Source organism: Melanerpes formicivorus, unplaced genomic scaffold (genome assembly GCF_026170545.1).
Source record: "Melanerpes formicivorus ecotype bairdi unplaced genomic scaffold, bMelFor1.0.p_v2 SCAF_21, whole genome shotgun sequence".
In the NCBI taxonomy this organism is placed as follows: Eukaryota; Metazoa; Chordata; class Aves; order Piciformes; family Picidae; genus Melanerpes; species Melanerpes formicivorus.
The window spans coordinates 8,289,464-8,316,879 of NW_027142373.1; the positions used below are offsets into that span (position 1 = coordinate 8,289,464).

The following is a 27,416-nucleotide window of genomic DNA, read 5'->3' on the forward strand; positions in this document are numbered from 1 at the left end:
TTATTATCCCATCACCACAGGACTTTGATTCCATAAAGCAACGGCTGGATTGTAAAGAGGTGCAGTTATTGAATGCATGAGTGTCACTGTCTGACACTGGGAATGTGGTGCCTTGATGTCTACAGGAGAATGGTACAGGACACTTTGTTCTTTTTTGTTTGCAACAGATTGATTACTGAGGAGTTCACGTATTTTATTTTATTTTCAGTCCTAAAATAAGCCTTTTTCTTTTTTTTTTTTAACATTGCATCATTGCCATACCAACAGAATTTATTAGTCAAGGACTTCTTTGGTTTTCTGCAGAGCAGAAATAAAAGATAGAAAAATAGTGGTACATCTTTTCCCATTTAGGGCTAACGTTTGTCTGCAGATAATGCAGAGTAAGTTCTGTGTGTATTTATTGCCTCTGAATTAGATGTGCTTTGGGCAAAGTGTGAGGGTAGTGGGGTACAGTGAAAAAGGACAGAACCTTTTATGAACTTGTCATTTGTATGTACTTTGTGCATACAGCTCTATTGTTGATGTTTGTTTCTGTCTTTGTAAGAAGGTATTTTGATGCTATTTAATTTTGTCTTCCTATTTGGGAATTAGGGTTAATAAGATTTTCATAAAGACTTTATTTGCTGTCATATTTGTTACAATTAAATGACAAGAAGATCCTAAAGAGCCTAATGTAGACCTCATGCAGGAAACATGCCTCTTGACGAAGTTTAAGAAGGATTTTTGGTTTGTTTTAAGTCTTATTTCAGTTGTTTGCAGGTTTTCTCACTGGCCCAACACCTGGAGTTAGAAGCCATGCACCTTGAGTTAGAAATATGCTGAATTGATTTTAGTAGCACATGAAGAGTAAGCATTTGCACCAAAGGTGACCCCTTTCCCTCATTTCCCTGCGTACTGCATTTAGTGTATGTTTTGCGGTACGGGTAAGCTTTTGATTTTACGTGCTTTGTAACATCGGCCTGGATTAGAGGACTGGGAGGAAATCGGTTTTGCTGACATCCGAGCCAGGTCTCACCCCAGTCCTGTACGAATAGATGGTACTGTTTCACGTGGAGAGCGAGGGGGCACAGCCAGCCAGCGGTGGTGTAGGTGTGATGAAAAAAGAACGTGTCACTTGCAGCTATGAATATCTAAAAGCCTGACTAAGGTTTGCAGCAAGTGATTCCAAGTCCATAGCCATGGACGAGACTTCCCTTGTGCAGGACGGTTGTGTGGCTTCGCTTGGGGCTGATGCAGAGTCCTGAAGCGTTCCTCATGCGTAAGCTGCTTCTACTTCGTATAGGCCTCCAATCGCCATTTCATCAACATCCTAGCGAGTCCTGGCGCCGTTTGCCTGGCTGCAGACGCTGTGGTTACTGCAAACCCAGGAGACGCGCTCGCAGAGTCGCGGCTAGGGAGTTCCGTCCCAGTCCTGCTCTCGTGTTGAAGGGCTGGGGCTCGAACTGGCGATGTCTCTGCTCCGCTCCAGGCAAACCGCTCCCCTCCAGCGGGGCGGGCGCGTAAATACGATTGATGTGGGAAAGAACCAATGGCCGCCTTAGAGCCCCCTAGCAACTGAACCGCTGTGTCCCGCCGGGAACACGAGGAAGGGGGCGGTCGAGGTTTGCCTTTCACCAATGGATGCCGAGGAGGGTGTGGCTAGCAGATTTTGTGCACCAATAGTAGAACACAGGCAGTAGTGGCAGTCGCGGAGATACAGGGGAGGGGCGGGGCCACAGTTTCGGCGCGCCAATGACTGCTGAGGAGGGCGGGGGCGGAAACGAGACGCCCAATAGTGAGGCTGGGGGTGGGACTCTGTGTTCTGTCAGAGCACCGGGCGGCGGCGGGACGGCAGGTGGAGAAGTGGGACGGGGCGGCTATTGCCCGCCGAGCGCCCGCTACCCTTTCGCGTTCCTGGGCAGCGTCGACAGCCCCGCGTGGAGAGGGTCCCGCCCGCCGTCGGAAGAGACGGTCGCCTTCGTTCTGCCTCCACGAGACAGGCTCTGCCACCGTCCTCTCCGCTGACAGCGCCGTTCTTCGGCTCGCCCCGAGGGCGTCCCTGCGCCCGTCGCGGCGGAGAATGGTGCGGAGGGTGCTGCCCCCGCTGCCGTGACGGGACCGCGCCGCTGCCTCCCGCCTTCTCGCCGCGAGTGCCGGGCATGTCGCTGCCTGCCCGCGCCGCTGCCCGCCGCGGTGACCTGGTCCGTCCGGGCCCCGGGATGGGCCGTGGGAGCTGAACCATCGGAGAGGCTGCGGGGTGCAGCTAGGAGGATGAGCCACGTGGGAAGCCCGGTGAGAGCCTACGATTTCCTGCTGAAATTCCTGCTGGTGGGGGACAGCGACGTGGGCAAGGGGGAGATCCTAGCCAGCTTGCAGGACGGAGCCACCGAGTCGCCCTATGGCTACAACCTGGGTAAGTCCCCTGCCGAGTTTTCCCGCTGCCGTCAGGTGCCCCTATTCCTGCTCACTGTTGCTTACCCGCGTACTCACAGGCGCCCTGTGGCCCTTCAGGCTCTTGGGATCCCGACCCGCGGTGGGGCTGTGGCCGCGCAGGAGGCAAAGCCCACGGCCAGGTGCTGCCAACTTCTGGGGCTGGGGAACCAGTACAGCAGATAATAACCAGCCCTTCTGTAGCGTCCTGCTGCTATGAGGAGCTCTCAGGGAGCACCCAAGGAGGAAAAGGGTGCAGGCAAAGATATGCGGAATGATGTTTTTGCGGACGTAGCTTTCAGAAAAGAGGTGGGATTCTTGGCAGAGTATAAAATCCCATGCGAGGGGGCTGATATATGAAATTATTTTTTGGAGCTCAAGTTTAAGAGAAGTGTCTTAATATACAGAATGTAGTGATCAAGACAACAAGGTTTACCTTCCTAAGCAATTGTGTTTCTGTCACCATCGGTGAGTAAAGGGGAATACTAATAAAAGTTCTTGTAAAGGGTCTTTAGTAAACAGAAAGTGTTTGCTGTGAAACTTTCACTGAAAGAGCAGAAAAAGAGATTTTTTTTTTTCTTTTTTATTTTTTTCCCCACTGTCACGAGTGTTCCTACTATCAGAAGAGTAGCCCTTTAAGATCAAGGTTCATGTTTGTATTATGTTCTTTCACTTAAGCTTTTTAAAGGGCAAGACTGAAGAGCCTCATCTGTGCCAGATAAATTCTACCTGCAGAACAGCAAGTTGTGAACCTTGAAGACTGATTTAAAATTAAGCTAATGGTTTGTGGAAAAGGGGCTTTCTGTTTTCCTTCCCTCCCCTTCTCTACTTTTCACTCCTGCAATCTGGTTTGCCTACAGCATACTCTAGTTTCGCTCCCCCCACCCCCCCAGCCTTCATGCAAATCTGTCATTTGGCTTATTAAAAAGCAAATTATCTTGTCAAATTACCCATTGCTTTAATTTACTGCCAGTCTGTGAGTAGTTAATTCACTGGAATGCTTTACTTAGGATCTGTTATTATGTTGAGTTCATAGCTCTGATTCACAGCAAGGAACTGGAGGGAGGGAGGAGAGTTCTCTGTACGATTGCTTCTGAGTCAGACTATACCTTGGAGGCATCAGTGTACATTTTAAGATGTTTGCTTAATAATTTTGCTAAATTATTCCCAGGCACGTTGCAGTGTCTTTATTCTTCATGCTCTCGAGGTGGCTGAAGAAAAGGGACAGAAGGCTTGGGAAGAGTGTGCCTCGTCTGGCTCTGTTCTGTACACACAATATAGTTTACAAATTCTTACTCTGAAGGAGCACTTTAGTCTCCAATGTATCTTGATGTAACCAAGAGAGAATGTTTGACCAGCTCTGAGCTCATCAGTCTTTCTTCAGGCTTTTGCCTGTAGACCTTGAGATGCCTGTGTTTTTTGCTCTTAAATATTTAAATTGTGTGGCTAACACTATAACTCTGTAAACAGATGTCTTGACAACCATGAAATACAAATGTGCCTTTTGAATCATTCTGCAAGTACTGAACAAGCAGCTTGGAAAGCCCTCTCTACTAATAACTTCAGAATGGGTCTGTACAGAGTTGTAAGGGCTTTGCACTATTTCATGGATTGTAGCCCCTTCCCCTGGATTTTGTCAATCTGAACTCTACAAGGTTGGGCAAATATGGTCATTGAGGACCTCACAAACTGCTGTGCAAAGATCACTGCTTCACAGGGACTGAAAGAAGATGTTCAGCCTGAGAAGATGATCCTCTCAGGAAAGAGGGATATGAGTTACAAGAGCAGAGCAGACATAACATGGCATGGTAGCAAAATGGGGAAGGAGTATCATCTGATTTTTAATTTTATGCAACTTGTATCATAATTAAGCATTTTGTGCATAGTGAGCCTCTGCATTTGCACATAGTATGCTCTCTGGTCTTATTTAGGCAGTGAAAGTTCATAGAGTGTTCGCTTTGCAATTTACAATGTTCTTGAATGCATCATATTTGAAATGTTTTTGAACACTGCATGTAAACTGCCCAGTTTCTTTGGTTGTCTCTGTCTGACATCTCTTTTCTGCCTGCATCCCCTCAAGCCTTTCCTACCTCATTTGAGCATGGCTTTATAGGATGCAGCTGGGAGGAATCTGTGCAGGCTCAGGACTGTGAAATAGAGATGCAAGGAGCGGGATAGAGATAAGCATCCTGTTAGTGTAATTAGTCATTTTCTAATTTAACTTGATTTTAAAAGCTCAATAAATACTGACTTTCGTCCCATTTTCAAGTCCTTAGTTCACTTACAGGATCTACAGCTTTCATAGTACCAGCTAGGTCTCTGAATTGGAAAGAGAAAATATAGTGGTATGATAGGTTCTGTCAAAATGTGCCTCATGTATAAGCTTGGAAATTAAAACTTTGTGAAGCTTGATAAGAGATAATAGTTTTGAGACTACAAAGGAAGAGATGAGAGATGATGTGCTAAAAGACAAGAACAATTGAGGAGTAGAGTAATGAAGAGCCTTGAAAATAGGAACAAACAAGTTAATGTGATGAAACATGGGAATTTGGGCAGTTCTTAAAATTTAGTGTTTGGAAGACAGACTGAGTTTGATGTTTACTGCCACAAGGAAGAGGTTACTCCCACTGCTGGAATTTGGTATAATAAAGGTGAGAATATTAATGTTAAGAAGTTTGTGAAGGATGAGCTCTAAAGTGTGATCAAGGTGAAGGACAGATGAGCACTGAACAAGACCACCTGTTCAGGGAGTTTACCAGTTCTGTGGATAAAATAGAAAGCTGACCCAGAAGAAACAGAGCTGGGTTTCAGAAAGGGCAGCAGTGCATTAGAGGTTAGGAAGAAAAGTTAGAATTTAGCTTTGATAGAGGGTTTGTTCTTGTGCTAAACACAAGGAGATATCCCCAAGATGCACTGCAGTACTCGAAGATTTAGCGAGTTTGTTTGAAAAGGAAGTATCGGGAAGGACAAGGTGTTGTACAGAGGGTGATCCCTACTTGGGGAAAGAGGAGAATGTAAATGGACCTTGTGGGGTGTTGAGAGGTAGAAGAAAGGCTGAATGAGGATGGACTTACCAGCAAAGAAGGATCAAAGGGGTTTTGGTTGCTTACTGTTTTCAGCAGCATCAAAGACAATTAAGCAGACTAGAAGAATGAAAGTAAAATAAAACCTGAAGTGGGGTGGGGAAAGGTTGGGGGGGTTGCATAATTTGGGTTGTTTGGGTTTTTGGGTGTTTTTTTTTAAGCCATCAGATTCCTGGAGGCTGAAGCAGCTATGTAATTGTCTCATCTCAACTCTGTCGGCTCAAACTTCAACTGTATAAGCCACAAATTAATTTTTCACAGGCACTTTCTTAACTATTCAAAAATAAATCTACCATCTTCCTCGTCCCCAGGAATATGTGGCAGTCATATGTCTTACTATTTCATGTCAGTACACAAAAACTACATTAAATCTGGAGATGGGAAGGGAGAACAGCATCACGTGATCAGTCAAGTCCCTGCAAGCTGCTGCTGGTCCACAAGCTGTGGTTTGAAAGCATTTGGTGTGGTTCAGCTATGAAGGAGAACAATCTCTTGATCTCCAGATTTTTCTTAATGACCAAAGGGCTCTGGGTTAGAAAGAAGAAGGGAAGAAGCTTTATTAATAAAAGTAAGGCTGGCTATGGAAGGTGCACTGGTGAATGTGATCAGTAGAGATAATGTACAAAGCTGTTATCCTGGAGATGGTAGGCAGTAAGATTCGTTGTCTGGGTATCCTCCCTTTACAGTTCTCCCACATCTTGCTCAAAACTGAAATTGCAAGAGATTGGACACAGTTGGTCTCTAACCTGATAAGAAAAACTGCCCAAAAATAATCTTCTAGAGAGCTGCAGAAACTTTGCTTTTAAGCATTGCAAATTTCTCATCTGAAAAGTTTCAGAGGAAATAATTTCTTCTAGACAAGAACAGAATGCTTCAGGTGTACTGTCACTAGCTAGACAAATATTTTGATGTTTTGTACTTCTGATTTTTTTTCAGCTGGGTTCTGGTTTTGCTTTCACACTAACATATGCTTGCAGTGTGATTGCTTAACATGGGGACTGAAAAGAATGATTATTCAAACCCATGTACTCCTACTCCTTTTCTTGCAGGAACATAAGGTTGAAACTGACAAATTCTCTCATCCTTGCTCACCTAGCAACCTTTTCATATCCTCTTAAATCTCATCACAATTGTTTGTCTTCCCATAAATTCTCTGTGTCCTTAGGTTGAGAACTTCACTGGGGTATTGAATGTCATATCTCAATGCTTAAAAAGATCCTGGTGTATAATAGTTGTAGGTGTTAGTAAGTGGTTGTCATGATCACTAACTGTTTATGAGACAGGCCTGGAGCTTGGGTGGTGCAGCCTCCAACAGACCTGAGGAAGAGAGCTGGATTGCCCTTCTGCACAGGGAGCATTCAGACTGGTTTAGTTGTCAGCTGCTCTGATCCCAGCAGAAAACCTGTAGCTCTTGGTGAATCTTCCTGATAACACACAGATCAAAGCTGTTTGCTGGTGTAAAGAGGATGGAATGGGCCCTAACTAAATAAGGAAACATTGGTAACATGAGAAATAAAAAGACTGAAGTTTGTGAGCTGATTGTGGTTTCCTTGCTCACCCCCAACAAGACTAAATGCAGAACTAATGGAGGTAAAAGACCTCAAAGTTTTGGTGTTAAATTTCTCTGTTCTGTGCTCATCAAACTGTGCTTTTGAAAATGTTGCTTGGCTGAAACTAAGGGGATATAGAATGGTTTCTTTTCCTACTGCTATGACAGTGCATTGGATGGGTTGCTTATCACTGACTTGTTGTGGAGCCATTAGGCTTTCCTAAATGCAACACCTAAAGATTGCAATGGAAACTACTGGCAACATCATTAATTTTCTGTATTCCTTTGCAAATGGCACCAGCTTTTAGGGACAATCTCCACGCCATTCTATCAAGATTTATCCAGCAGAGAGGTTTTTTTAAAGCTTTGAACACCAGTGTCTTAACACTAAATAAACACCTTTTGAGGTTAATTATGCTTGCCTGCACTTTATCTCACAGCACAAGGAGAGCAAAAATTGATCAGTCTTAGCTTAGGTTGACTAGATGTGAATTTCCTTTGCTGCCCTTGAAGTTTGTTAAAATCTATTTGTAAAACCCATTGATTTTTGGTTCTAAAAGATTCAGACTGCATCTTTTACAAGGAAAAGCAGGTGAGGTTTACTTTCATATGCCAAACTTAAGTCTTATCACTACCCAACATCCTAAAAAGTCCCTCACCAGCATTCACTCATATCCATCTTCTGGACAAAAGGTGTTACTGTCTTAAAGTTTTGTAGAGGTCAGTGAGGTTTTGAAACCCACTTAATAAGTTGACTTATTTTTATTCCTAGCCCTTTCCTCACCCAGCCATATTGAAGAGAAAAAAACCAAAACTCTGTGTGCATGCAGGTATTCAAAGCAGAACTTTGTGTACCTTGTTCTTTTACAGTAACTGGCCTTTATGTTTCTTAGTAAGGTTTATTCAGCCTCAGCAACAAAAGGCTAAACAATGCAAACACCCACTTTTTGGTCACACACAGTACTGAGTGGTTCAGAAGGAGGAAATCTTAACATCATATGAATGTGTTTCAGATTCCTGTCTGAAATCAGCCTGCACACACTTGTCTGAATTTGATACCTGCTGTTGCTACGAGTGATACTTCAGACTGTTGTGGTAAAAGAAGCTACGGCAACAGCTCACTTTCTTCTTTCTTTCTCCTGCACATTTGTTCAGCAGAAATCTCTGCTGCCTTGTCTCGGTTTCCTTTGGGCTACTGGTGTCTCCCCCTCTTGGTTTTTTCTATAGATATGAGGGAGTGGGAAAGTGCCTGTAAAACCAAAATAACCAGGAGGCTGCCAGACAGGTGTGCAACATGAAAGACAAAGTCCAGGCTATTTTGGAAAGTGGTCAGACCTGAAGGTAATTGAGTCCTTTTAAGCTGCTTTGGCCTAACCACAATTGTGTTGGCCTGTGCCAGGATTCAGTTTTATCCAACACACTGATTAAATTAAATTTACCTTTGCTGTAAATTCAGTTTCATACTGGGAGCTAAACAAGAATGGAAAATGGGATTAAGTATAGAAATGGGTCAACTTTAAAAGTTTTTCTTCTGTCTCATTCAGTTCTTTTGGATTTTGTTTAACATGAGAACAGAACCAGGAAACTAATGCAATATTTACACAAAACATGGGCTTGTGTTTGCCATGCCAGTTGTATTTAAGGATCATCTCAAATGTAATACACCAAATAGGATTGGTTTGAGCTTGCTGTGCTTTTCTATGCACATCGAAATCTGTTGACATAGTGGAACGCATCGGTACAAATAATGGTTCCTTTCTTCTCTGTCTTGACTTGTAATATGGAAGTATGAACTCAGAAAACTAAGTAGTAAGATACTCTGGTTAGAACTGTTTGCTGTTGCAGATTAATCACTGATTTATCAACATGCACTATGTATTTCATGTCCAGTCTTTCAGAAAGTCAGATAAAATCATCTGCCTATGCTGATTGTAATTTAGTACCTACTCAGGGCAAAGTCCATCAAAATATTTGTCTGCACAGCAGCTGTTTGTGTGTCTAAGTTGTCACTCAGATCTAAGGAAAGTTAGAAAGCTAAATCACTAGGAAGTTATATGTAATTTCTTCCCAGGAATGGAGGGGCTTTAAGGGTCCACAAACTAACCTTGCTCACATCTTTACAGCACTTTGTGTCCTCTGTCAGCTGGGTGGGATAAGCAGAAAAGAGAAAGTACTGGTAACAAGCTGTGCCAGGTGACAATGTGTGCTGAAGCCTTAAGGCCTAAGTGCAGTACACACCTGCTTTTGATATAATTACACTCGTTTGATGTGTTAATTAGACTGTTACTCTGGCTGCATGTTGGTAAAAGAAATGTATGTGCCATGTTCAGCTGAGGCTGAATGGATCTGGTTGGTGATTCTTACAGAAGGCATGGGTTTTTTGAACCCTAAAGGATACAAATATCTAAGGAAGTGTTCACATATGTCCAGACTGCCTGAACCAAATCTAAACTGTGCTCAAGATGAGGAAAGAATCCTCTCTAGGGTGGAAAAGTAACTCTTCTACCTGTCCTTCCCCCAGCTGGAGGAATTAGCAGTGAGAACACCCTTACAAAAACATTTCTGTCAAATCAGTAATTTTTAGTGTGTTACAGGCCTATAAAGAGGGAAGATGAACTATTTTCAAATCGTGTTTGTTGTCAGAAGCAGGAAAAGCTATTCACTGGTCATGAGACATAGTCTTGTGCTAAGCTAAAAGCCAATACAGCAGCTTTGTTGCGTGGGGTTTGCCATTGAAGGGTGCTGATACAAAAGCACTGGGTGAAATCAGCGAGTGGTGCCAGAAGATGGAGGTGGTTAAACAGTAGCTGGTGAGCACAAGGAAGCTTGATGAGCCAAAGCTGCTGCTTCAGAGTTTTCCTGGACATGGAAAAATATTTGTGCATCATTGGATTTCAGAGTAGAAACTGGTAGTTTAATGTGCAGAGGTGGAGTAACTAGGACAAGAATTTCTGGAATGGAGATTTCCATGTAGTTTAAGAAATAGCTGATGTCTAAGGTAAGAACATAAGGAGTGTCGTCTTCAGCTCAGTTAGCCTAGCACTGTTAAAAATAGAAAGAGAGATCCTGTGTGGGGAGACCATGCAAGCCTGGCTGCTTTCTGAGATCTGCTTCCCTCGTGTGCCTGCCCACCTTCCTAATCCAATATTTGGAGATTTAGGATTCTTTGCAGCTACTTCATTTGTCAAAATGCATAAATGTTTTCTCTTTTTTTATTGTTATTAAAAAGTATACATGCAAATTTCTAAGCCTTTTTCCTGCTTTATTTAAAGGAACCATTTTGCTGTGTACTTCTATTATTTTCTGCTAGTGAACATGGGATTCCATGACCTCCTTTGAAACATTCAATAGCAGTTGGTGTAGATCCCACCTTTAGCTTGCAGCTTTAAAATAAGATACTGAGTGATGCAAAATCAAAATACTTAGAGCTTCCCCCAATAACTTAGTTTTGGATCTGTGCTTCAGGTTTCTATAGCCAGAGCTCCCAGTGCCAGGAATGCCTATTTTGTGCTGGTTAGAATAGTGTGTGTTCTTGCAGCGCACAAAACTCCGGAGCAATGACTTGTAAAAATACTGAATGCTGTCATTCCTGGGTCAGAGAAGAAAAGCACTTGGTTAGAAAGTTCTGGTTAATGATATGGCTAAGGTCCCATGTGTGTGCAGATGGAAGTGTAGAGGAGACTGAACATGTGGCAATGTTTACAAGCGAGCTGCAGTCCAGGAATGACACGTTTGCAGCTCATCTTTCACACTTGCAAATGCAGTCCAATCACTTGTATTTAATAACCATCATTTGTTTACTCTGTGGTGTGTTCCAAGCTTATGATTCAGATTTTACCTCTATTTTCCCCCAGTTTCTCTCTAAGGTATGCTGAGCACATCTTGGTTGTTGATAAATCACTGTTTTGCTCCTGCCCTTGCTCTTATTTTTCCCCTGTGCTACGACTTCATGCAGAGAGCCCTACCCTGACCTTACCAACACATGGTTCCTTGTAATTCCACAGCAAAGTAGCAAAGAATGCTTTATGCACTCTGGAAGGATATAGTGAAGGAGCAGTTGTGATTTGAGTATTGTGTTTGTCTCTTTTCATAGGGAATGAGCCACTACAGATGTTTGGATTAAACAATATTAAAACAATCCCACAACCATGGTTTAATTAAAAGAAAGAAAAGGGGGTGGGAGTTTTTTAGTCCATAGGTTTTGAAACAATATAATTGAGTCCTTCAACATTTTAGGGAAAACAATGTGTTAATGTATCTGCTGTGCTTTGTTTGCAAGCTGACTTTATGCAGTGCCTTAAAATGGAATATTTAAGTGCATGAAATATGAAACTGCCAGCTGGAAAACCCAGAAGAGACCCAGCAGGTCTGGCAGCCTTTTTAATACTCTCTCAAGACTAGACTGAGGAAAAGAAGCTCATGGAGCCAGTGCAGTCAATGGAATGATTGAGTCACTACACAGAGAGTTTTGAGGTGCATAATTTCTAATGTGGCTATCTGGATCTGCATCTTCCTCTTCTAACTTATAGCAATCCCTATACACAGTGCATGAGCTTAGGCAGGAGGACTCTGCTCTTTAATCTTTCTGTATGTTTGCCTCAACAAATATGCTCCCTGAAGTTTGTGTAAAGCACAGCCTTGACTTTTCAAACCACATCTGAGTTAGTAGATTGTGGTTTAAGTTGAACACACATTTTATCCAACAGAAGCAAGATAAATGGAATTTTAAACAAATTCATAACCTCTAAACTTTGATTTTCTTTTATTTTGGTTCAGACAAGAAACTCAGTTACTTCTAGAATTATATTAGTCTTGGAGTAAGAGCATTCTACAGTCCAAGAATACAATGTGATGCCTTTTTTCCATATAAATTCTAGGTTTTACCTTTAAACAGGAGTTTGATTCGCTCTGTTTTGAGAACTATAGCACTGTAGCTTTATAGGCAGGTCCACTCATGAATCTACACTGCACTGGTCTTCAACACCAGCAGCGAGAAACATTGCTTCAATGCAGGAGTCCACATGGAAAGTTATTAGGTAGAACTGCAAACTTTTCTTCATTTCAAAACTAACAAATGAAGTTTGACCTCAGATTAATGAGTTACCTTTCTGGAGAAGAGAGACCTTGGTGGGGGGTAACTTAAGAGCAGCTTCCCAGGTTGTTAAGAGGATAGAATGAGGCTCTGTGTGTGGTGGGAGTGTGAGACAGCTGGGCTAAGTGGAAACAAGAGGGTAGAGGGAAAATATTTTTACCATGAAGACAGTCAGGCTGTGGAACAGGTTGCCCAGAGAGGTTATGCAGTCTCCAAACCTCCTATCTGATCCTATTTTGAGCAGGAGGTTGATCTAGATGCCCTTGTGAGATTGGTCTGACCTGAAACTGCCTTTGGTACTACTCACTTGAAATCAGTGTGTTTTCATTTCTTGGAACTCTGGAGCCAGTGAAATGATGAGTGGAGCAAGAGCTTTGTATCAGTGATGCATAGTTTGTCTGGCTGTTTTAATACCAACAAAGATTCTTGGCCAGCATTTTGTCTTAATCTTTTGTCCCAGAAAAGCAGTGTAGCTCCAACATTAGCAACTCTTCTGCTGGAATAGCTGGGGAGGAGGAAATGGGAGAAAGAGGAGCATCATCCAAGCTAGACTAAATTGCCTTCATTTTTCTAATGGAGATGTGTCCTGAATGTATCTCATGCCTTGGGGATCCTTTGAGTTAATGCTAACATTATCCATAAAGCCCATTCTGCTGCAGCATGTGTGTCACTTGGAATTCCAAATTCACCAAGTGCAGCTGGTCTTCTGTTGCTTGGTTTGGAACTCTCTCTCTTCAAGTGTCTGTGCTCTGGGAGTGATGCCTCTCTGTTTTCTGGATGAAGGCTTTTAAGCCCACGGTAGTTTTTTAGTTACAATATAAATTTTGCTCTCTGGCATCTTTAAAGCACAGTTACTGCACTTACACCTACATGTTGTGAATTCCCACTTTGATCTTCAGTTCATCATGATGCCAGAATTCATTACTTGTTCAGCTTAAGGAGTTCTTTTTCAAGTAATCCTTTTTCCTCCTCTAACAAGCAGTACTTTGTGGGGTGTGAAAAAACCACCTGCTTTTTTCCCTGTTTCATTTTACTACGCTTGGTGACAAATACTGCTGTGACTTCTGGGAGTATGGCTGACATCCTGGAGCAGACTTTTTGCATTGTTTTGGGGGTGTGGGGTTTTTTGGCAACCTTTTCTTATATCTTGCCATTTTTAGTAAGTATTGTTTACTATTTCATAATATACAGGATTATGGTTATGAAAAAAAAATCAGATATTTCTGATTTCTATGATTCCATGTATCATACTATTGTTTTGGTTAGAAGAGACCTTTAAGATCTTTGAGTCCAACCTTCAGCCTAAGACTACCATAGCCGTTAAACCATGTTCCAAAGTGCCATGTCCACACATTTCTTGAACACCTCCAAGGATGGTGACTCTACCACCTCAATATGCTTAAGTGAAAGTTTCACTCTTTAGACTCATTTATTTGAGACTTGATTGGAAGCCTTCAGAAATTTTGGAGTGGTTTGCAGCTGTTCTCAGTGAGGTCTTCAGCAGATAGCTGAGAATAACACCAGTTGGATGTTCTTGTGATTCTTCTCATGATGAGTTTTGTTGAACTTGTTTACTGGTAATGAAGTGTTGAGACAGAAAAGATCATTGTTATCTTTTGGAAAATATTGTAAAATGTGAAATATTTCACCTGGGTTTGATACTTTGTGGTAGGGTTGAAGCTATTCTGCCTTCCAGATTCTGGCCATGTTTCAAACTCAGTGTTGCACATACAGAAAGGGCAAGTTCTGCATGGCTGTGTCCTATCTCTTCCTTGGTTTGTAGAATTTTAAGATCCCTAACCTGCCTTCTAGTCTTCTCATGTACCAGGATGACTTGACCTACGCTCTTAAGCTTTATGATGAAGAGTTGCTATACCACATAGATATCCACAAGCACTGAAAATATTGGACAATCAACTGTTACATGAAACTTACTCCACTTTGGGGGGTCATTTGTCTTAGCTTGGCCAGGCTTGCCTTCACTGTACTTCCAATGGGCTTGTAGAGCATGGCAGCATGGCTGTTGCTTGGGATGCCCATGTGTCTCCAAGCAGGTGAAACAAAGCATCGTGTTTGAAACTCTTTAATTGTGTGGTGTGTAGAGGTGGGATTGTGAATGAGCAGCTGTACTCCAGAGTTGATGCTCTTTGAAAAGAACTGTTTTAGGAAGCTAGGATGGTTGTTTACATACCTGATGTATGCAAAGGAGCTCTCCTTGCAGTCCAGCTCTTAGAGGAACTGATAGCAGCAGTAAGAACATGGTAACAGAGAACAATGCTTTTGTTTTCCCCCTCCCCTGTACTTACAGCAGAGGCTGTTTTCTAAATTAAATTAATTTGTGCTAGGTTATGATTATCTTTACTTTGGACTAAAAATTGAGGGCAGTTCTTGTTATAAATGCAAAACTTGAGTAGAAAAGAGCTGGTTTGAAATCCTGTTGCTATTTTAGACTATAGACTGGGAACTTCTTGATGCAACATGTTTTATGCTTTGTTGCATAGAATATGGAGAGACAAGCAGGGAGATCATAAAGCTAACGCTTGTTGTCTTCTGCCAAAACACTGTTCCTTCCCCAGTGCAGGGAACTGTGATGCACATTCACTCTTAAATCATAATCTGATGGGTTTGGCTTCAAACAACTATTTAAAAAACCTTTGGCTAATAATTGCTGCCAGTCAGTAACTGTCCTATCTCAATCCATCTGCAGAGCTGTCTGTAATTCCAAGGATCCTGTCTTCTGAGTTTTCTATGCAGAAGCACAAGCTGTAGTGTTGTGCAGGAGCAGTTGAATCTAGGTGCAAGAGACTAGATGTGCAAAGGGCCAGGGATGTTCTGTGCTCACTGATGGCTTCTTTCACATCTGTAAAAAAAGGGGTCAAGAGACAAACACCTCACTTAAAAGATTGCTGGGATTGATACATTAATCTCTTCCCAGTTTATTTCAAATTTATTGTTAGTGTACTTAAATGAAGGAAGAATTTGTCCGTAATGCCAATGCCACTCCCTCTTCCTGCAGTGCTGCTATTTTTAACCAGTAGCATGTTTATTTGTAGCAGCTTTCGTCTGAGGATGTTAGCTGCAACTTGTAGTAAACATTTGACTTGACAAGCTTACAGTATGCCTCTGATAGCCTTCTCTTGTGGAGTGGAAGAATGGAAACAATGAACTTCAGTGCATAGCTCTGGCTTCTTCCTGGCCTGGGGGATGGGAACAGTTCCCTTTCTTCTTGTAAAATAAATTTCTAAGGCCTTAGATTGCAAAGAGACTATTTTACAGTTGACAAGAAAATGTTATGCTGAGGAGAATGAAGTATGATCTCAGGATCTTCATTTTCTCTCCTCTTGATGTGAATGAAAGTGGATTGTTCACTAGCTTCGGTTAAAAGTTGTTGATTAGATCATGACAAATAATTTTCTCTTCTTTCCAGTCTTCTGAAAGTTCAGATTTTCATTAGCCATCTTAGCAGAAATCCTGAAAGCTAAGGCATGATTTTAAAACCATGTACTTACTTATTTGCATGTTCTTTTGGGGAGGGAGTGAATTTAATATGTCAAGTGCTGGCTCGTTTACTTATTAATGCTGATAGCCAGAGGATTAACAGAAACTTATTCAGGTACTGCTACTCTTAATTAGCAACCTGAGTAATTAATCTTTTGGGGTTTAGAAAAATTTTGGAGTTTCAGTTGCCAGCTTTGTTTTCAGATCAGTATTGGAAGTCTCCCACAGAGTTGTGTCAAAGTTCTTACTCTCATAAATTTTGCTTTGGTTCTAAGGACAAGAGTCTGTATTAGAGCCAGCTAGAGCTCTGAGATCTTCACATTTTAACCTAGTGCCCTGACATTTTTGTAATTATGAGAAACTTTTGTGTAATAGTTAAAGAGCACTTTCAGGTTTTAAAGGTAGCTTCTTGCAAAGCTAATTCCTTAAGCACTTCAGGGAAAAGAGGTGTGCTAAAGGACAGGTTGTGATATTGGCATGTCTGTGACTATAAACACAGCTAAACAGAAAGCTGAGCTTTCTGATACAAACAGCTTCCTTTTAGAAACAGGAAAACTCACATCACTGAGTTATCTGTGAGACTCTGCGGTTTATGGCCTGATTAATGAGGTGAAGAATACGGTCTAGATATAAAATTTTAGTGTTTCCATTTAAATCTGAACAGACAATCTGTGCTTTTCAAACAGATGGCTTTTATTGCAGTAATTAGTTGTGATGGAAAAGCCTGGATATTTGGAAGGTGGTGATTGTTCTGAGATGGCAAGCAGAAGGCAAATCTGACTGTCCCATCCCCTGGCCTTGGTGCTTAGTGTATCAAAAGAGAGCCCCATTTTACTGCAAAGAATTTAGATCTTTGCAGGACGATGTGGAAAGCATGGGCTTTAGTTTTTAAGGCTTAGTTGAATTTTGAATCAGAAGTTTCACAATAATTGAATGGATTTGGAATTTGTGTCACTTCTCAAGAGCACTTGAGGCAGCTACAAATGTCTTCTGAAGAGAGAGGGTAAAGCTTCATTTTATTTATGTCAGAAGCTAAATATTTGGGGAAGCTCAAAGGAGGGAGTGATGGGACCATTGAATTCTTGTCATAGAATCATAGAGTGGTTTGGGTTGGAAGGGACCTTAAAAATCATCTAAGGATACCTTCCACTAGACCAGGGTGCTCAAGGCCCTGTCCAACCTGGCCTTGATCACTTCCCTGGGCCACCCATGCCAGTGTCTCACCACCCTCACTGTCAAGAATTTCTTCCTTATATCCTGTCTAAATCTACCCTCTTCCAGTTTGCAGCCATTGCCTCTTGTCCTATCAGAAAATGGTTTTAAGCACTTTCTGAAACCTAAAACTGTTCACCAAGTGCAGGCAAGTCTTTGAACCTGAAGGCTGTTTTCAGTGGACTTTGTTAAATGGGTCCAGAATCCCTCTGAATACACACTTAATTATTGGCATAGGAACAGCTAGTGGGAAGCAGACATTAGTATGTGTCTGAAAGAATTGGTATTGAATGGTTAATCTGGACAGACTGCTGGAGTGCATGAGTGCTGCTGCAGTTGCCTAACATGGAAATCTCTGGAAGGCAGGCAGGCCATGGAGGCAAGGAGTGGGGATGGTTTTGTTGTTGATTGTTATTTTTTATTTTGAAGTAGTTAGATTCTGTTTTCATTAAATCTGAAAGCTGCTAAGCTGATGTCAGTTATCTACAAGGAGCAGCATGCCTTCAACTTCAAAGAAAGGTCACCTCAAGAGGAGTAAGTAAAAACAATCAAGCCAGTTCTGTAGTATTTATGAGCTGAAGTGTAACAGAGCATCAGGTTCAGTCATGTGTTCTGCACTTCATGTATAAAAGGTGTTGGTTTTGGGAACGTTTCCAAACCAAATGTGCCACTGAATAAAATCTTTCAGTTCTGAATTAGCAAACCACAGCTCTCCGAAGAATCTGCTCTTAAAGTTCTTGGGTGAGTTCCCCTGCTTTTCTTTCTCCCCTCTCCAGGAACTTATCAAAGTTTAAACACAGATCCAAAGCCAATGCAGAATAGCTCCAAACCATTAAAGTTTTAGGCTAACATCAAATTCCTATGAAAAATATATTGAGGGACAAACCTGGATTTTACTCTGTTGTATTATCACAGTCTGGCCAATGGTCTGTAGTCCATTGCTTCAGATTTCACTCAAGTGAGTCAGTTTTTACTGCTGCAGAGCTTACACAACTGGCTGTCAGTCACACTGTAGATCACTGAATCTATTGTTAAACCAAAGAGAAAAGATATTTGGTGTAAGAAATGTTGCCTGTGATGGAACACAAATAACCCAAGTGTTTTGGCCTAAAGAAACCCATCACAAACCCCATAAACTTGACTGTACTACTATAAGCTTTGAGAGCAGCAGAAACACACAGCAGGCCTTAAAATAATCCTTGTTGGCAGGAGTGCAGTGTGGTCAGTGAGGCAGAAGTGATAGTGTGGCAGTGGCTGCAGAGCACTGATGCAGAGAGGATGGCTTCCTATTTACTGCACTTGTTACCAAACATCTGAATGCATTTTGGGCAATCTCAATACATCCCTGAGTTCCAGTATGTCTGTTTTCTATCTGCTAATTTTGTGTTTGAGAAGAGCAAAATCCATTACAAATCAAATTGAAGCAATCCAAACCTTTCAGCAAGAATAGTGACTTATTTCTGTTTCTTTAATTTCAATTTATAGCTTTAGGTCAATAATTTTCATTAAAGACCTCCCATGAGAAAGGATAAAGCACTGGCAGGTTTTTCTGGTGGTGTTCCAAGTTGAAGTATTATTTTTTTTTGGATCTAGCAGCCTTTTGCTTCCCTTTCTTGTACAAAGGTACATTCTAGCTGCATATCCAAACAAAGCTATTCTGTCTTCCTAAATGAGTGAATAATGTGCTGGAAGGACACTGGATTTCTACAACAGCACAATCCACATCTGTTGGGTCTCATTGTTACTGTTTCATGCTGTTCCTGATGAGTCATGGCAAAACGGGCTTTTATTTTGGTTCTTAATCAATGGCAAATGCTAATTGCAGGGATGTTCAGGTTATATCATCAGCTACTTCTGTCTAACAGATGAAGAATAAGGACGTTTCTGAATCCATCTCCAAAAATCTCCAAAAATCTCCAAAAATCTCCAAAACAGGGTTTTGAGAACCCTGTAAGATGCTTTCATAAAGAGCAGCTGGTAGCAGTCTACTCTTCGGACTTGTCTTGTGCATGTCAGATCAAAAACAAAGGAGTATTTTGCATTATGTGTGTGGCTAAACACGAGTGACTTGCAGTAGTTTATGGTCTGTAGTGCAAAGAACAGTGCCAGGTTTATTCAGCTGTGTGTCTTTTAGCTATGCAGCACTCATTTGGTGTGCTTGGTATGTCTGAATGGAATGATGGATGTTGGTTCACTGTGTGGGATGTGTCCGTGTTTGCTAAACATTGTCTGCGTCTCTTCATTAAGTGTAGATAAACTGGTGGAGGTATTTCACCCTGTGGGAAACATCAGTGGTAGCACAAGATGCTGGAATGAATTACAGAGTGTTAGGCAGGGCTGTTCTGCATGTTTTATGTATACAAGAATTTCTGAAACAGTGAAACTTGCTCTTCTAGTGCATAGTTTCAGTGTCCCCAGATATCTGTAAGCTAGTGGTAATGCTATTTTGTCATTATTATTTATTTTAACCTGTGGTTTGTGGGTTTGCCTTTCCTGATACTGCTGGAGATAAATGAAAATAAGCCTCTCAAAACTGGTGATGATACATTAGGGTGTTGGTTTTTGTTCCTGTGTGTCTTTCCAAATGTACTGATAAAAGCCTGTATTAAAGGCAGAAGATGCTTCAATTCACATTTCAGCAGTGAGCTAAAAGGTTGAAATCCCTGTTACTGCTGTCCCTGGCCTTTCAGCTCAGTGCTTATCAGGGAACTGTGAAGTTGAGATGCCACTGAACCTATCTCTGATTATCAGAGTTGGAATGATCAGGAGAATTTAGCTCCCTCTCTTTGCTGCCAGAGCAGAAGGAACTGTATCAAGAAGCTTTTTCTTAATATACTCCTACTTGACAGTAGGATGTATTCATTGGCTTGTAAAGTGGGAGTAGCAAAGCAGTAGGTTGATGTGACTCAAGTGAACTGTCCTGCAGGCAATGGAAATGAAGTGGCACCTTTGAAACATGTTTCCCGATAAGGTGAAGTTCCCATCATAGGTCTTCTGGGCAGAGAACTTGTTATCAATGGGAAGAGCTGGAAGATAAATGGCAGGCTGCTTCTTGCACCATCTGCTGCTTTTATGTAAGGGGGGGGGGGGGAGGGCATGTATTTGATGCAATTGCTGTCCATGAGTCTGAGATAAGGAAGAAATAATGGAGGTGATGAAGCTTGGGAAGAGAGCAAGAGAACAGCATTGTCTGCAGTGGATGCAGTTCATCTTTTGGGTTTTTTTGGTGGTTTTTGGGTGGTGGTGTGTTTGTTGTTGTTGTGGGGTTTTGTTGGGTTTGGTGTGGTGTTTTTTGGTGGGGTTTTTTTGGGTTTTTTTTAGCTAAAACTCTTTAGGCTTATATATTGTCATGGTAATGAATAAAACAAACCATTTATCAACCTGAAGGGAGCCTAAGACATCTGCTATGAATGGACAAAGCTTAACTCATACGAAAGGGCTTTGTAACTTTAGATGCAGAAGTTGTTCTTTTACGCAGATGATGACAGTCTGGTTTTGGTTTTTTTAAGATCAGCTTCTTTGCCAGCTGTAGCTGTGTGCATATGGTACTCCTGCAAGCTGCTCTAAGATCTGGTGATTGCCTTCCCCACAGGTATAGATTATAAGACTACAACGATTCTCCTGGATGGCCGGAGGATCAAGCTGCAGCTCTGGTAAGTCTGTGCTCCACCTTTTCTCAGCATTGAGATTTCAAAGACAGAAAAATGCAACTCTTCAGGGCAGGAGTTCTCCCGTGGGCTTCAGAAATAGTCAGCTGAGGAAGAGTGAGCCAGGCCTGTGGCCCTTTAAGCAAGTCACATTTTCTTTGTAACTCCATTTAGCATTTATTTCATGTAAAATGAGGGACTCTATGGTTTCTGTTACATAAGACATGTAGAACAAATGCAGAAGACACAAAAGATTACAAGTGCCTTCAAAGATTATAAAGCATACTGGTAATAAGAACCATGGAAGTACCTTAGAAAGGATACAGTGATTGCATAGCAACATACCTTTGCTCCATTCATTAGTAGTAATGGTCAACTAAATATTAAGTATGATACAAAAGGACAAAAAGCAGTGCTGTTGCTCAGGTAATTTAACTGATATGCAACCTGAGGGATTTGATCTTATAAATGTTTTTCCTGTAGGGTCAAATACTTGGTCTGTCAGGGTGCTTTCATGTTAAGGAAGTCTGAAGATGGCCGTCTTCTGCTTTGTTTAGAAATACTCAGCGAGTGATACAGCTTGAAAGGTGCATTCACATCACTGCATCTTAAATATATTGTTTTCCTCTTCCTCTAAACTCAGGGCATAAAAGAGGGAGAAGCAAGGTCAGTACAAGACAAGGAGATAGAGGGTGATTTCTGAGGAACCATAATCTAGATAAATCAGAGACAGGTTGAAGGAAAAAGCAATGTTCAGACAGAGAATTGGAGGTGAAGGTGAATTATCATGATGATATCCTTTTCCTCCTAGAAGGCAGTCCTCTGCCACTTCCAAATTAATGTGTATGTTTATTTCTGTTTGAAACTCCCCTGAATTACTGGAGTTAAATGCCTGTGTGTCAAAGCTAAGTTATTTTTCATGTGTTCTTCACTGGTTATTTTTGCCTTTATGATTTTCAAGATAACATTTCAAATGTGAAATGCAATGATGGATATTAGTACTCTGCCATATGGTGTCTTGCATTACTTGGTATTTTATTCACCTACTTTCATTTCCTTCTTCTGTTTTCTACTTTATATAGCTTAGCAAAAAAATCCCACAAAGTTTATCTGAGCAGCAGCCAGGAAAGAGATGTTTTTATTCTTTTTTGTGAGGGACAAGGGTGGTCTTTGGATTCCTTGAAATAACAGATTGGAAATGCTTCTGTGGTTGCCCATATACATGCCTTGCATTTGAAGAGCTGTAATCTACCTCCAGAAGTCCTTATGAATTTTTGCTTTTTATGTTCTTCACTATAAATTTAATTTTGACTTCCCCATACTTGATGCAGTCATTTTTCACTTTTTTGTGTGCATGCTTTTCTTAAGTCTGTGACTCTGTAGGGATGCCTTCCTCCTCCTAGACTCACCACGAGCTGTTGCTGGTGTAATAAAGAATTCACAGTTTGTCCATTAGTTTCCTTGGCAATAGCTTTTGTTGCCTCCCACTTTCCTATGGCTGTGAAAACAGAACCTTTCTTAGAGCCCAACTAAATGCAAAGTCTAGTGGCATATGTACACTTGAGCAGCAGCCTTTGTTTTCCAAGGGCAATCACAAGAGTGAAATTTGAAGTTCTTGTCCTCTTACCCTGAGAAATCTGAGAAATGTGGAGGAAAGGGCAGAATGCCAGTGGGGGAAAACTGCTGAGAAGGAGAAGAGCTGGCGTGCATCAGTGCTGCTGCTGCTGGCGTGCATTAGTGCTGCTGCTGCCTGGCTAATGGAAGGGGAGCCGATAGCCATCAGTACGGCTGAGTTCATCTCACTGAACTCCTGGCACGGGAGGCCACCTGCTTCTTTAAAAACATGCATCATTTATTTTGTGCAGGGATACATCAGGACAAGGGAGATTCTGCACCATATTTCGGTCTTATTCAAGAGGTGCTCAGGTAAGCACAGTACAGCTTCCTCAGTGCTGAGTGATGGTTGTTGGATGAATGAAAGCAGAGTCAGCAAACCACCCTGATGGCTTCTGTCACTCAAGTGTGGATTGCATGCAGAGTCAGTAACAGGCTGAGAATAATGTGGAACATGGGAAATAACAGGGGGCAGGATTTGCTTTGGGGGAGGAGAAATCCATGAGATTGAGGTACAGGGATATATATTCTTGTGCCTTCTTGCTGGTTACCTTGATAATTTAAGCATTTTAACTTACTTTGATCATGTGAAAGATACACCAGCACTGCTTTAAAAACTACGTGCCAAGAGAAACTGACAACATAAAACTGTCAAGAGTAACATGAAAAATACATTTCATCACATTTCAGGCTATGTTTTTAAGGACTTGTAAGGAAACAACTTGGAAGAAAGAAGGGGGGAAAAAAAAAAGGCACAAAGTCACTGTGGCTTCAGACTTTGAAGTGCTGTAATTCATGCCATGTTGGTTCTGATGAATCACAGCTGTTACGTTCCAGAGCTTCACAGAGCATTGACTCTTCTAGCTCCTGAACGTGACCAAAACGACGTATTTGCTGGGATGTGATACCAACACGTTAGACCCTAAAACTACGTCAGGGTTCCTGCCCCTTAGCCGGTCTGTAATCCACACAGAGGTGGGGCTTGGTTTCACAGCATGCTGGAGTTCTGCTCAGGATCTTACAAGACTACTGAAGAGGTGGGGGATCTACAGTTGGTGTTCTGTGCTATGCCTCTGTTGAACTTTACCCTTTTTAATCTATTGTTTGACTCCAGGGTGTCATCCTGGTGTATGATATTACAAACCGTTGGTCATTTGATGGGATCGACCGGTGGATAAAAGAGATCGATGAGGTAAGGTAGGATCCCAGAGTGCCACCAGTCTGTAACAGATGACAACTACCAACTGCGGGTGGTATTTTCTGCTGTTGTTCCTGGCGTTTGTAGGCAGTGCTTACTACAGAGTTAGCCGAGATGCCAAGTTTACAGCCTTCTATGTTTGCAATTCTAGCGAGTTGGAAACATATCAGCTCAAGTGTCTCATTTCTTTAAAGGTGTTGATGGAAAGCATATGGAGGGCAAAGATTTCATATTGTAGTCCCACTCTTGCTGGAGATTTGCTACATCATCTGTGCAAGCCTGCCATCTCCAAGGAAGGGATGTTTTTAGATCAGAGACTCGCAGAATAATTTAAGCAGAAAGGGACCTCTAAATCAGCTGGTCAAGCTGATCAGTTGAATCAGCTGGTCCAACCTGCCATTTAGTCTTTAAATCTTGAAAAGAGCTTTTATTTGGCCAAACTATTAAATTTTTTATTGCTTCTTTTTGTTCAGCATGCTCCAGGTGTACCAAAAATCCTGGTTGGAAATCGCCTTCACTTAGCTTTCAAGCGCCAAGTGTCCACTGAACAAGCACAAGCCTATGCTGAGAGGCTGGGCATGACTTTTTTTGAAGTCAGTCCACTTTGTAATTTCAATATCACAGAGTCCTTTACTGAGCTAGCAAGGATAGTGCTGATGAGACATGGAATGGACAGGCTCTGGAGACCGAACAAGGGTAAGCAACATACACTGAACATGTGTAAATGTAGCCCTAGCAAAGGTTTATGGTTCATTCAGATTAAATCATTTTAAGAAACTTTAACCCTGATGTAAAACCATCAAAAGAAGAATGGGGAATCCTGTAGTGTCTGCTCTCTCACACCATATCTGCAGGCAATCCCTCTTCTGCTTTTGTAGGAAATAATGTCATCTTTCCTAGCACTGACAGGCTCAGTCAGCCAACTATTAAGACATGAACAGAAATCTGCAGCAGCAGATACTTTGGATAATGTGTATGTGGGAAAGCGTGTGGGAAGAGAAATGAGAATCATCCTGGAAGCAGAGAGTGCATGCAGAGTGCTGGGTGTGCTGCTACCATGGGGCTGACAAAACCATGCTGTTCTAATGCAAGTTTTGTGTCTGTTTTTAAGTGCTGAGTCTGCAAGACCTGTGTTGCCGTGCCATAGTTTCCTGTACCCCTGTGCATCTCGTTGACAAGCTCCCTCTCCCTGTTGCCTTAAGAAGCCATCTCAAATCTTTCTCCATGGCAAATGGCCTTAATGCCAGGATGATGCATGGACGCTCGTACTCCCTCACATCCAGCAACATCAACAAAAGGAACAGTTTAAAGAAAGCTAAAATTATCCGTCCCTCCCAGAGCCCACCGAAAAACTGTGCAAGGAACAGCTGTAAAATTTCTTGAGCTCTCTGTGGGAAAAGGCACCTGGATGGAATCCCCTCATGCGAAGCACTGAAGGACTCCTCCTTTAGTGGCTGACCACACTCTGTGTATGTATCACACTACATAGACAAAAATAAGGAAACCAAATCTTATTTTAGAGCTTGCTCACTAAGGGAATGCTGCTTTGGACTGAACAACACCTCCAGTGCAACTAGAATGGTGTGACACTTGGCTGTTGGATTTTGATCCTGCATTTTGGTTTCTGATGTGCATGATGCCATTGTTTTTACTAGTAGATGTGTTTTCATGTAGGGGATAATTGTCATGATACTCACTTCTGAATTCCATGCAATCTGGAGAGTGATCTGCTGTGTAATGGTATCAAATCTTGTCCTTTGGCCAACTACTCAGAAGCCTAGAAAGGAGTCCTCAGTCTGCACCTTCAGGCAGAGGTTTTAAACATGTGTTGTTTACATTGTTCAGTTCTGCAGGCAGTGGGACAAGTGCTGTCATACTGCAGCTGTGCTCTGGGGTGGGTGTAAAGCTTCCTTGATAACTTTGAAGCACTAACTTAACTAAGCTAAAACTGTATATATAATTATTATGCACATACACACCAAGGTTTTGTCCCATCTGTGTATGTAACAGATTTGATAAAAGTTTTTGGTATGTTATTTAATACTTTGGGCAATTAATTTGTGGTTTAAATACTTATTTTTCTGTAAGAAAAAAAAAAGGAAAATAAAAAACTACATTTTATACCACTCTACAAGAAAGTTCTAAGAGGAAAATGCCAAAGACACTGTGGTGAAAGGAACATGACTTGAAGAGCTGCTTTATAAGGAAAGAACACTATTTAAAAAAATAAATAAATGTTGCTGGAAAAGAAATCCTCTTCTGCTTTCCTTGAGCTGGGGAAGGTTGTCTTTGTCTTCCTTTAGAAGAACTTGAAGAACAATCTACTTTACCAGACAGCAAGGATGTCAGGTCATCCTAAAAGCTTTTTGTATAACATCTGTCTTCAGTATTATTAACTGAAATATGGAAGAACAATACAGGTGAAGTCTTCCACTGGTGAAGGAATCTCTGTGTGACTTGTTCTCCTCTGAGGTGATGGTGTGGCTTCATCCCATTTTCTCCTAGGTGTCCTCAGCATTGTGAGATACCATCAAGTTCACACACCAATGATATTCCTGGACCAGCATAGATGCCTACAGCCTCTGGAGGCGAGAAGGGAATATTCAAGGCAGTAAAATGCCAGCGTTATGTCAGCACCTGGACTAGTCAATGCATCGCTACTTAAGAGAAGTGCGATCCTGAAGAAGTTAGAGACTAAATGCTGAAACAAGTGCAGGGGGTAGGATTCCAGTCTGATCGCTCCTGGGCGATGAGCAGGCTCCACCTGCCGGTCTGCCTGCGCTGAGCGCGCTGCAGAGGGGCTGGAGAGACCGAGGTGACGCTCGTGTTACAGTAGAAATTGCTTCTCCGCGGCTGCCGGAAGTGTCCGTAGCAGCCTCCACCTACCAGAAGTTAAACTTGCATCAGAGGCAGCAGTGCCTTGGGAGGGGTCTGGTTGTGTTCGACTCGCGGCTATGTGCAAGCTGGAGAGTTGTCTTCTGTGCACATTGCTAAACTATTTTAAGTTTCATCCAGATTATAGTCTTAGCTTCTCCAACCACTAAGCATTAGCTTGTTTCCATTCTCTGTGTACTATGCAGTAGGAACGTGTAGATGGGAGAGAGCACTGTTAATATGGATGTGCACGTCCGCATGGTCAGACTGTCTACTGCCAGCCAGTCTAAAGACAAGGTAAGGTGGAGAGGCTTGAGCAGCACTGCTTGCTTCTGGTAATGCCTGCAGCAACCCCACAGGGAATAAACAAACCTGAGTCTGTGGTTGCAAAGAGGAAGATTCAAAAGCAAAGAGCAGCTTGTTGAATTTACCAAGTCTCTTGACTGGCTGAGCAGACAAAATCTTGTGAAGATTTGATTTTATTTACATATATCAAAGAGTGGACACAGAATAATGTACCAGCTGGTTACTGCAGATAGTTCCAGGACTGTAGAAAGCCATGCTAACCTGAAAAGCTGTAGTAATTTCCAACCAGAAGTCTGTACTGGAGTAGAGTAGGTCACAAAGCTGCACTACACCATCAACCCATTGATGTGGATGGCATAGAGTAAGTATAGAGAAGGAAGTGAATGCATGTGAAGGACAGGGAATAGTTGGCATTCATGTGGGCATTTAGCTACTCAGTCATTAAATAATTCAGACTGTAAGGGACCTCATCAGACCATCAGCTCTTATCTATTTGCTTAAGTAAATTCATTATCAGGCTCCCACCAGCTTGCTCGTGGCCTTGGATTTTCAAAAAGCACAAGTTTCCAAGGTTTTTCGTGTATGGGGCTTTTTGGGGTGTGTGCATGGTTGGTTGGGTTGGGTTTGGTTGGTTTGTTTGTTTTTTTTTCTCTGTTGAGTGGTTGGGTTTGTATGTGTTTGTTGGTTTTCTTGTCAAGTTAGGGAATCCTCTCTTCTAGCACACTTTAAACTATTTCATCTGTTCATACTATTTGATAACTCAGATACCCTTGCTGTGAGAGATTTCTACTAATCCTCAGACCTGTGAGGGGGCCTAGGGGATGTATTGTCCTGTAGGGTGGTGCCCCTGGCCTCCCACCAGCATCTCATGGTCACCCCTTCCACCTTCGAAACCAGCAGCCTTGTTTTGCCCCTGGGGAAGCCTGGGGTGATG

At 42.1% G+C, this 27,416-nt stretch overlaps 1 protein-coding gene across 1 annotated transcript; it reads left to right on the forward strand.

Annotated features, from left to right (window-relative positions):
* Window positions 1-1,811: 1,811 nt before the first annotated feature.
* RAB40B (RAB40B, member RAS oncogene family) lies at window positions 1,812-25,554 on the forward strand. The gene is made up of 6 exons (XM_068151397.1): window positions 1,812-2,392; window positions 20,436-20,496; window positions 22,356-22,416; window positions 23,219-23,296; window positions 23,776-23,998; window positions 24,414-25,554. The coding sequence occupies exons 1-6, from the start codon at window positions 2,251-2,253 to the stop codon at window positions 24,683-24,685; spliced, it is 837 nt and encodes a 278-aa protein (XP_068007498.1). The 5' UTR covers window positions 1,812-2,250; the 3' UTR covers window positions 24,686-25,554.
* Window positions 25,555-27,416: the final 1,862 nt, after the last annotated feature.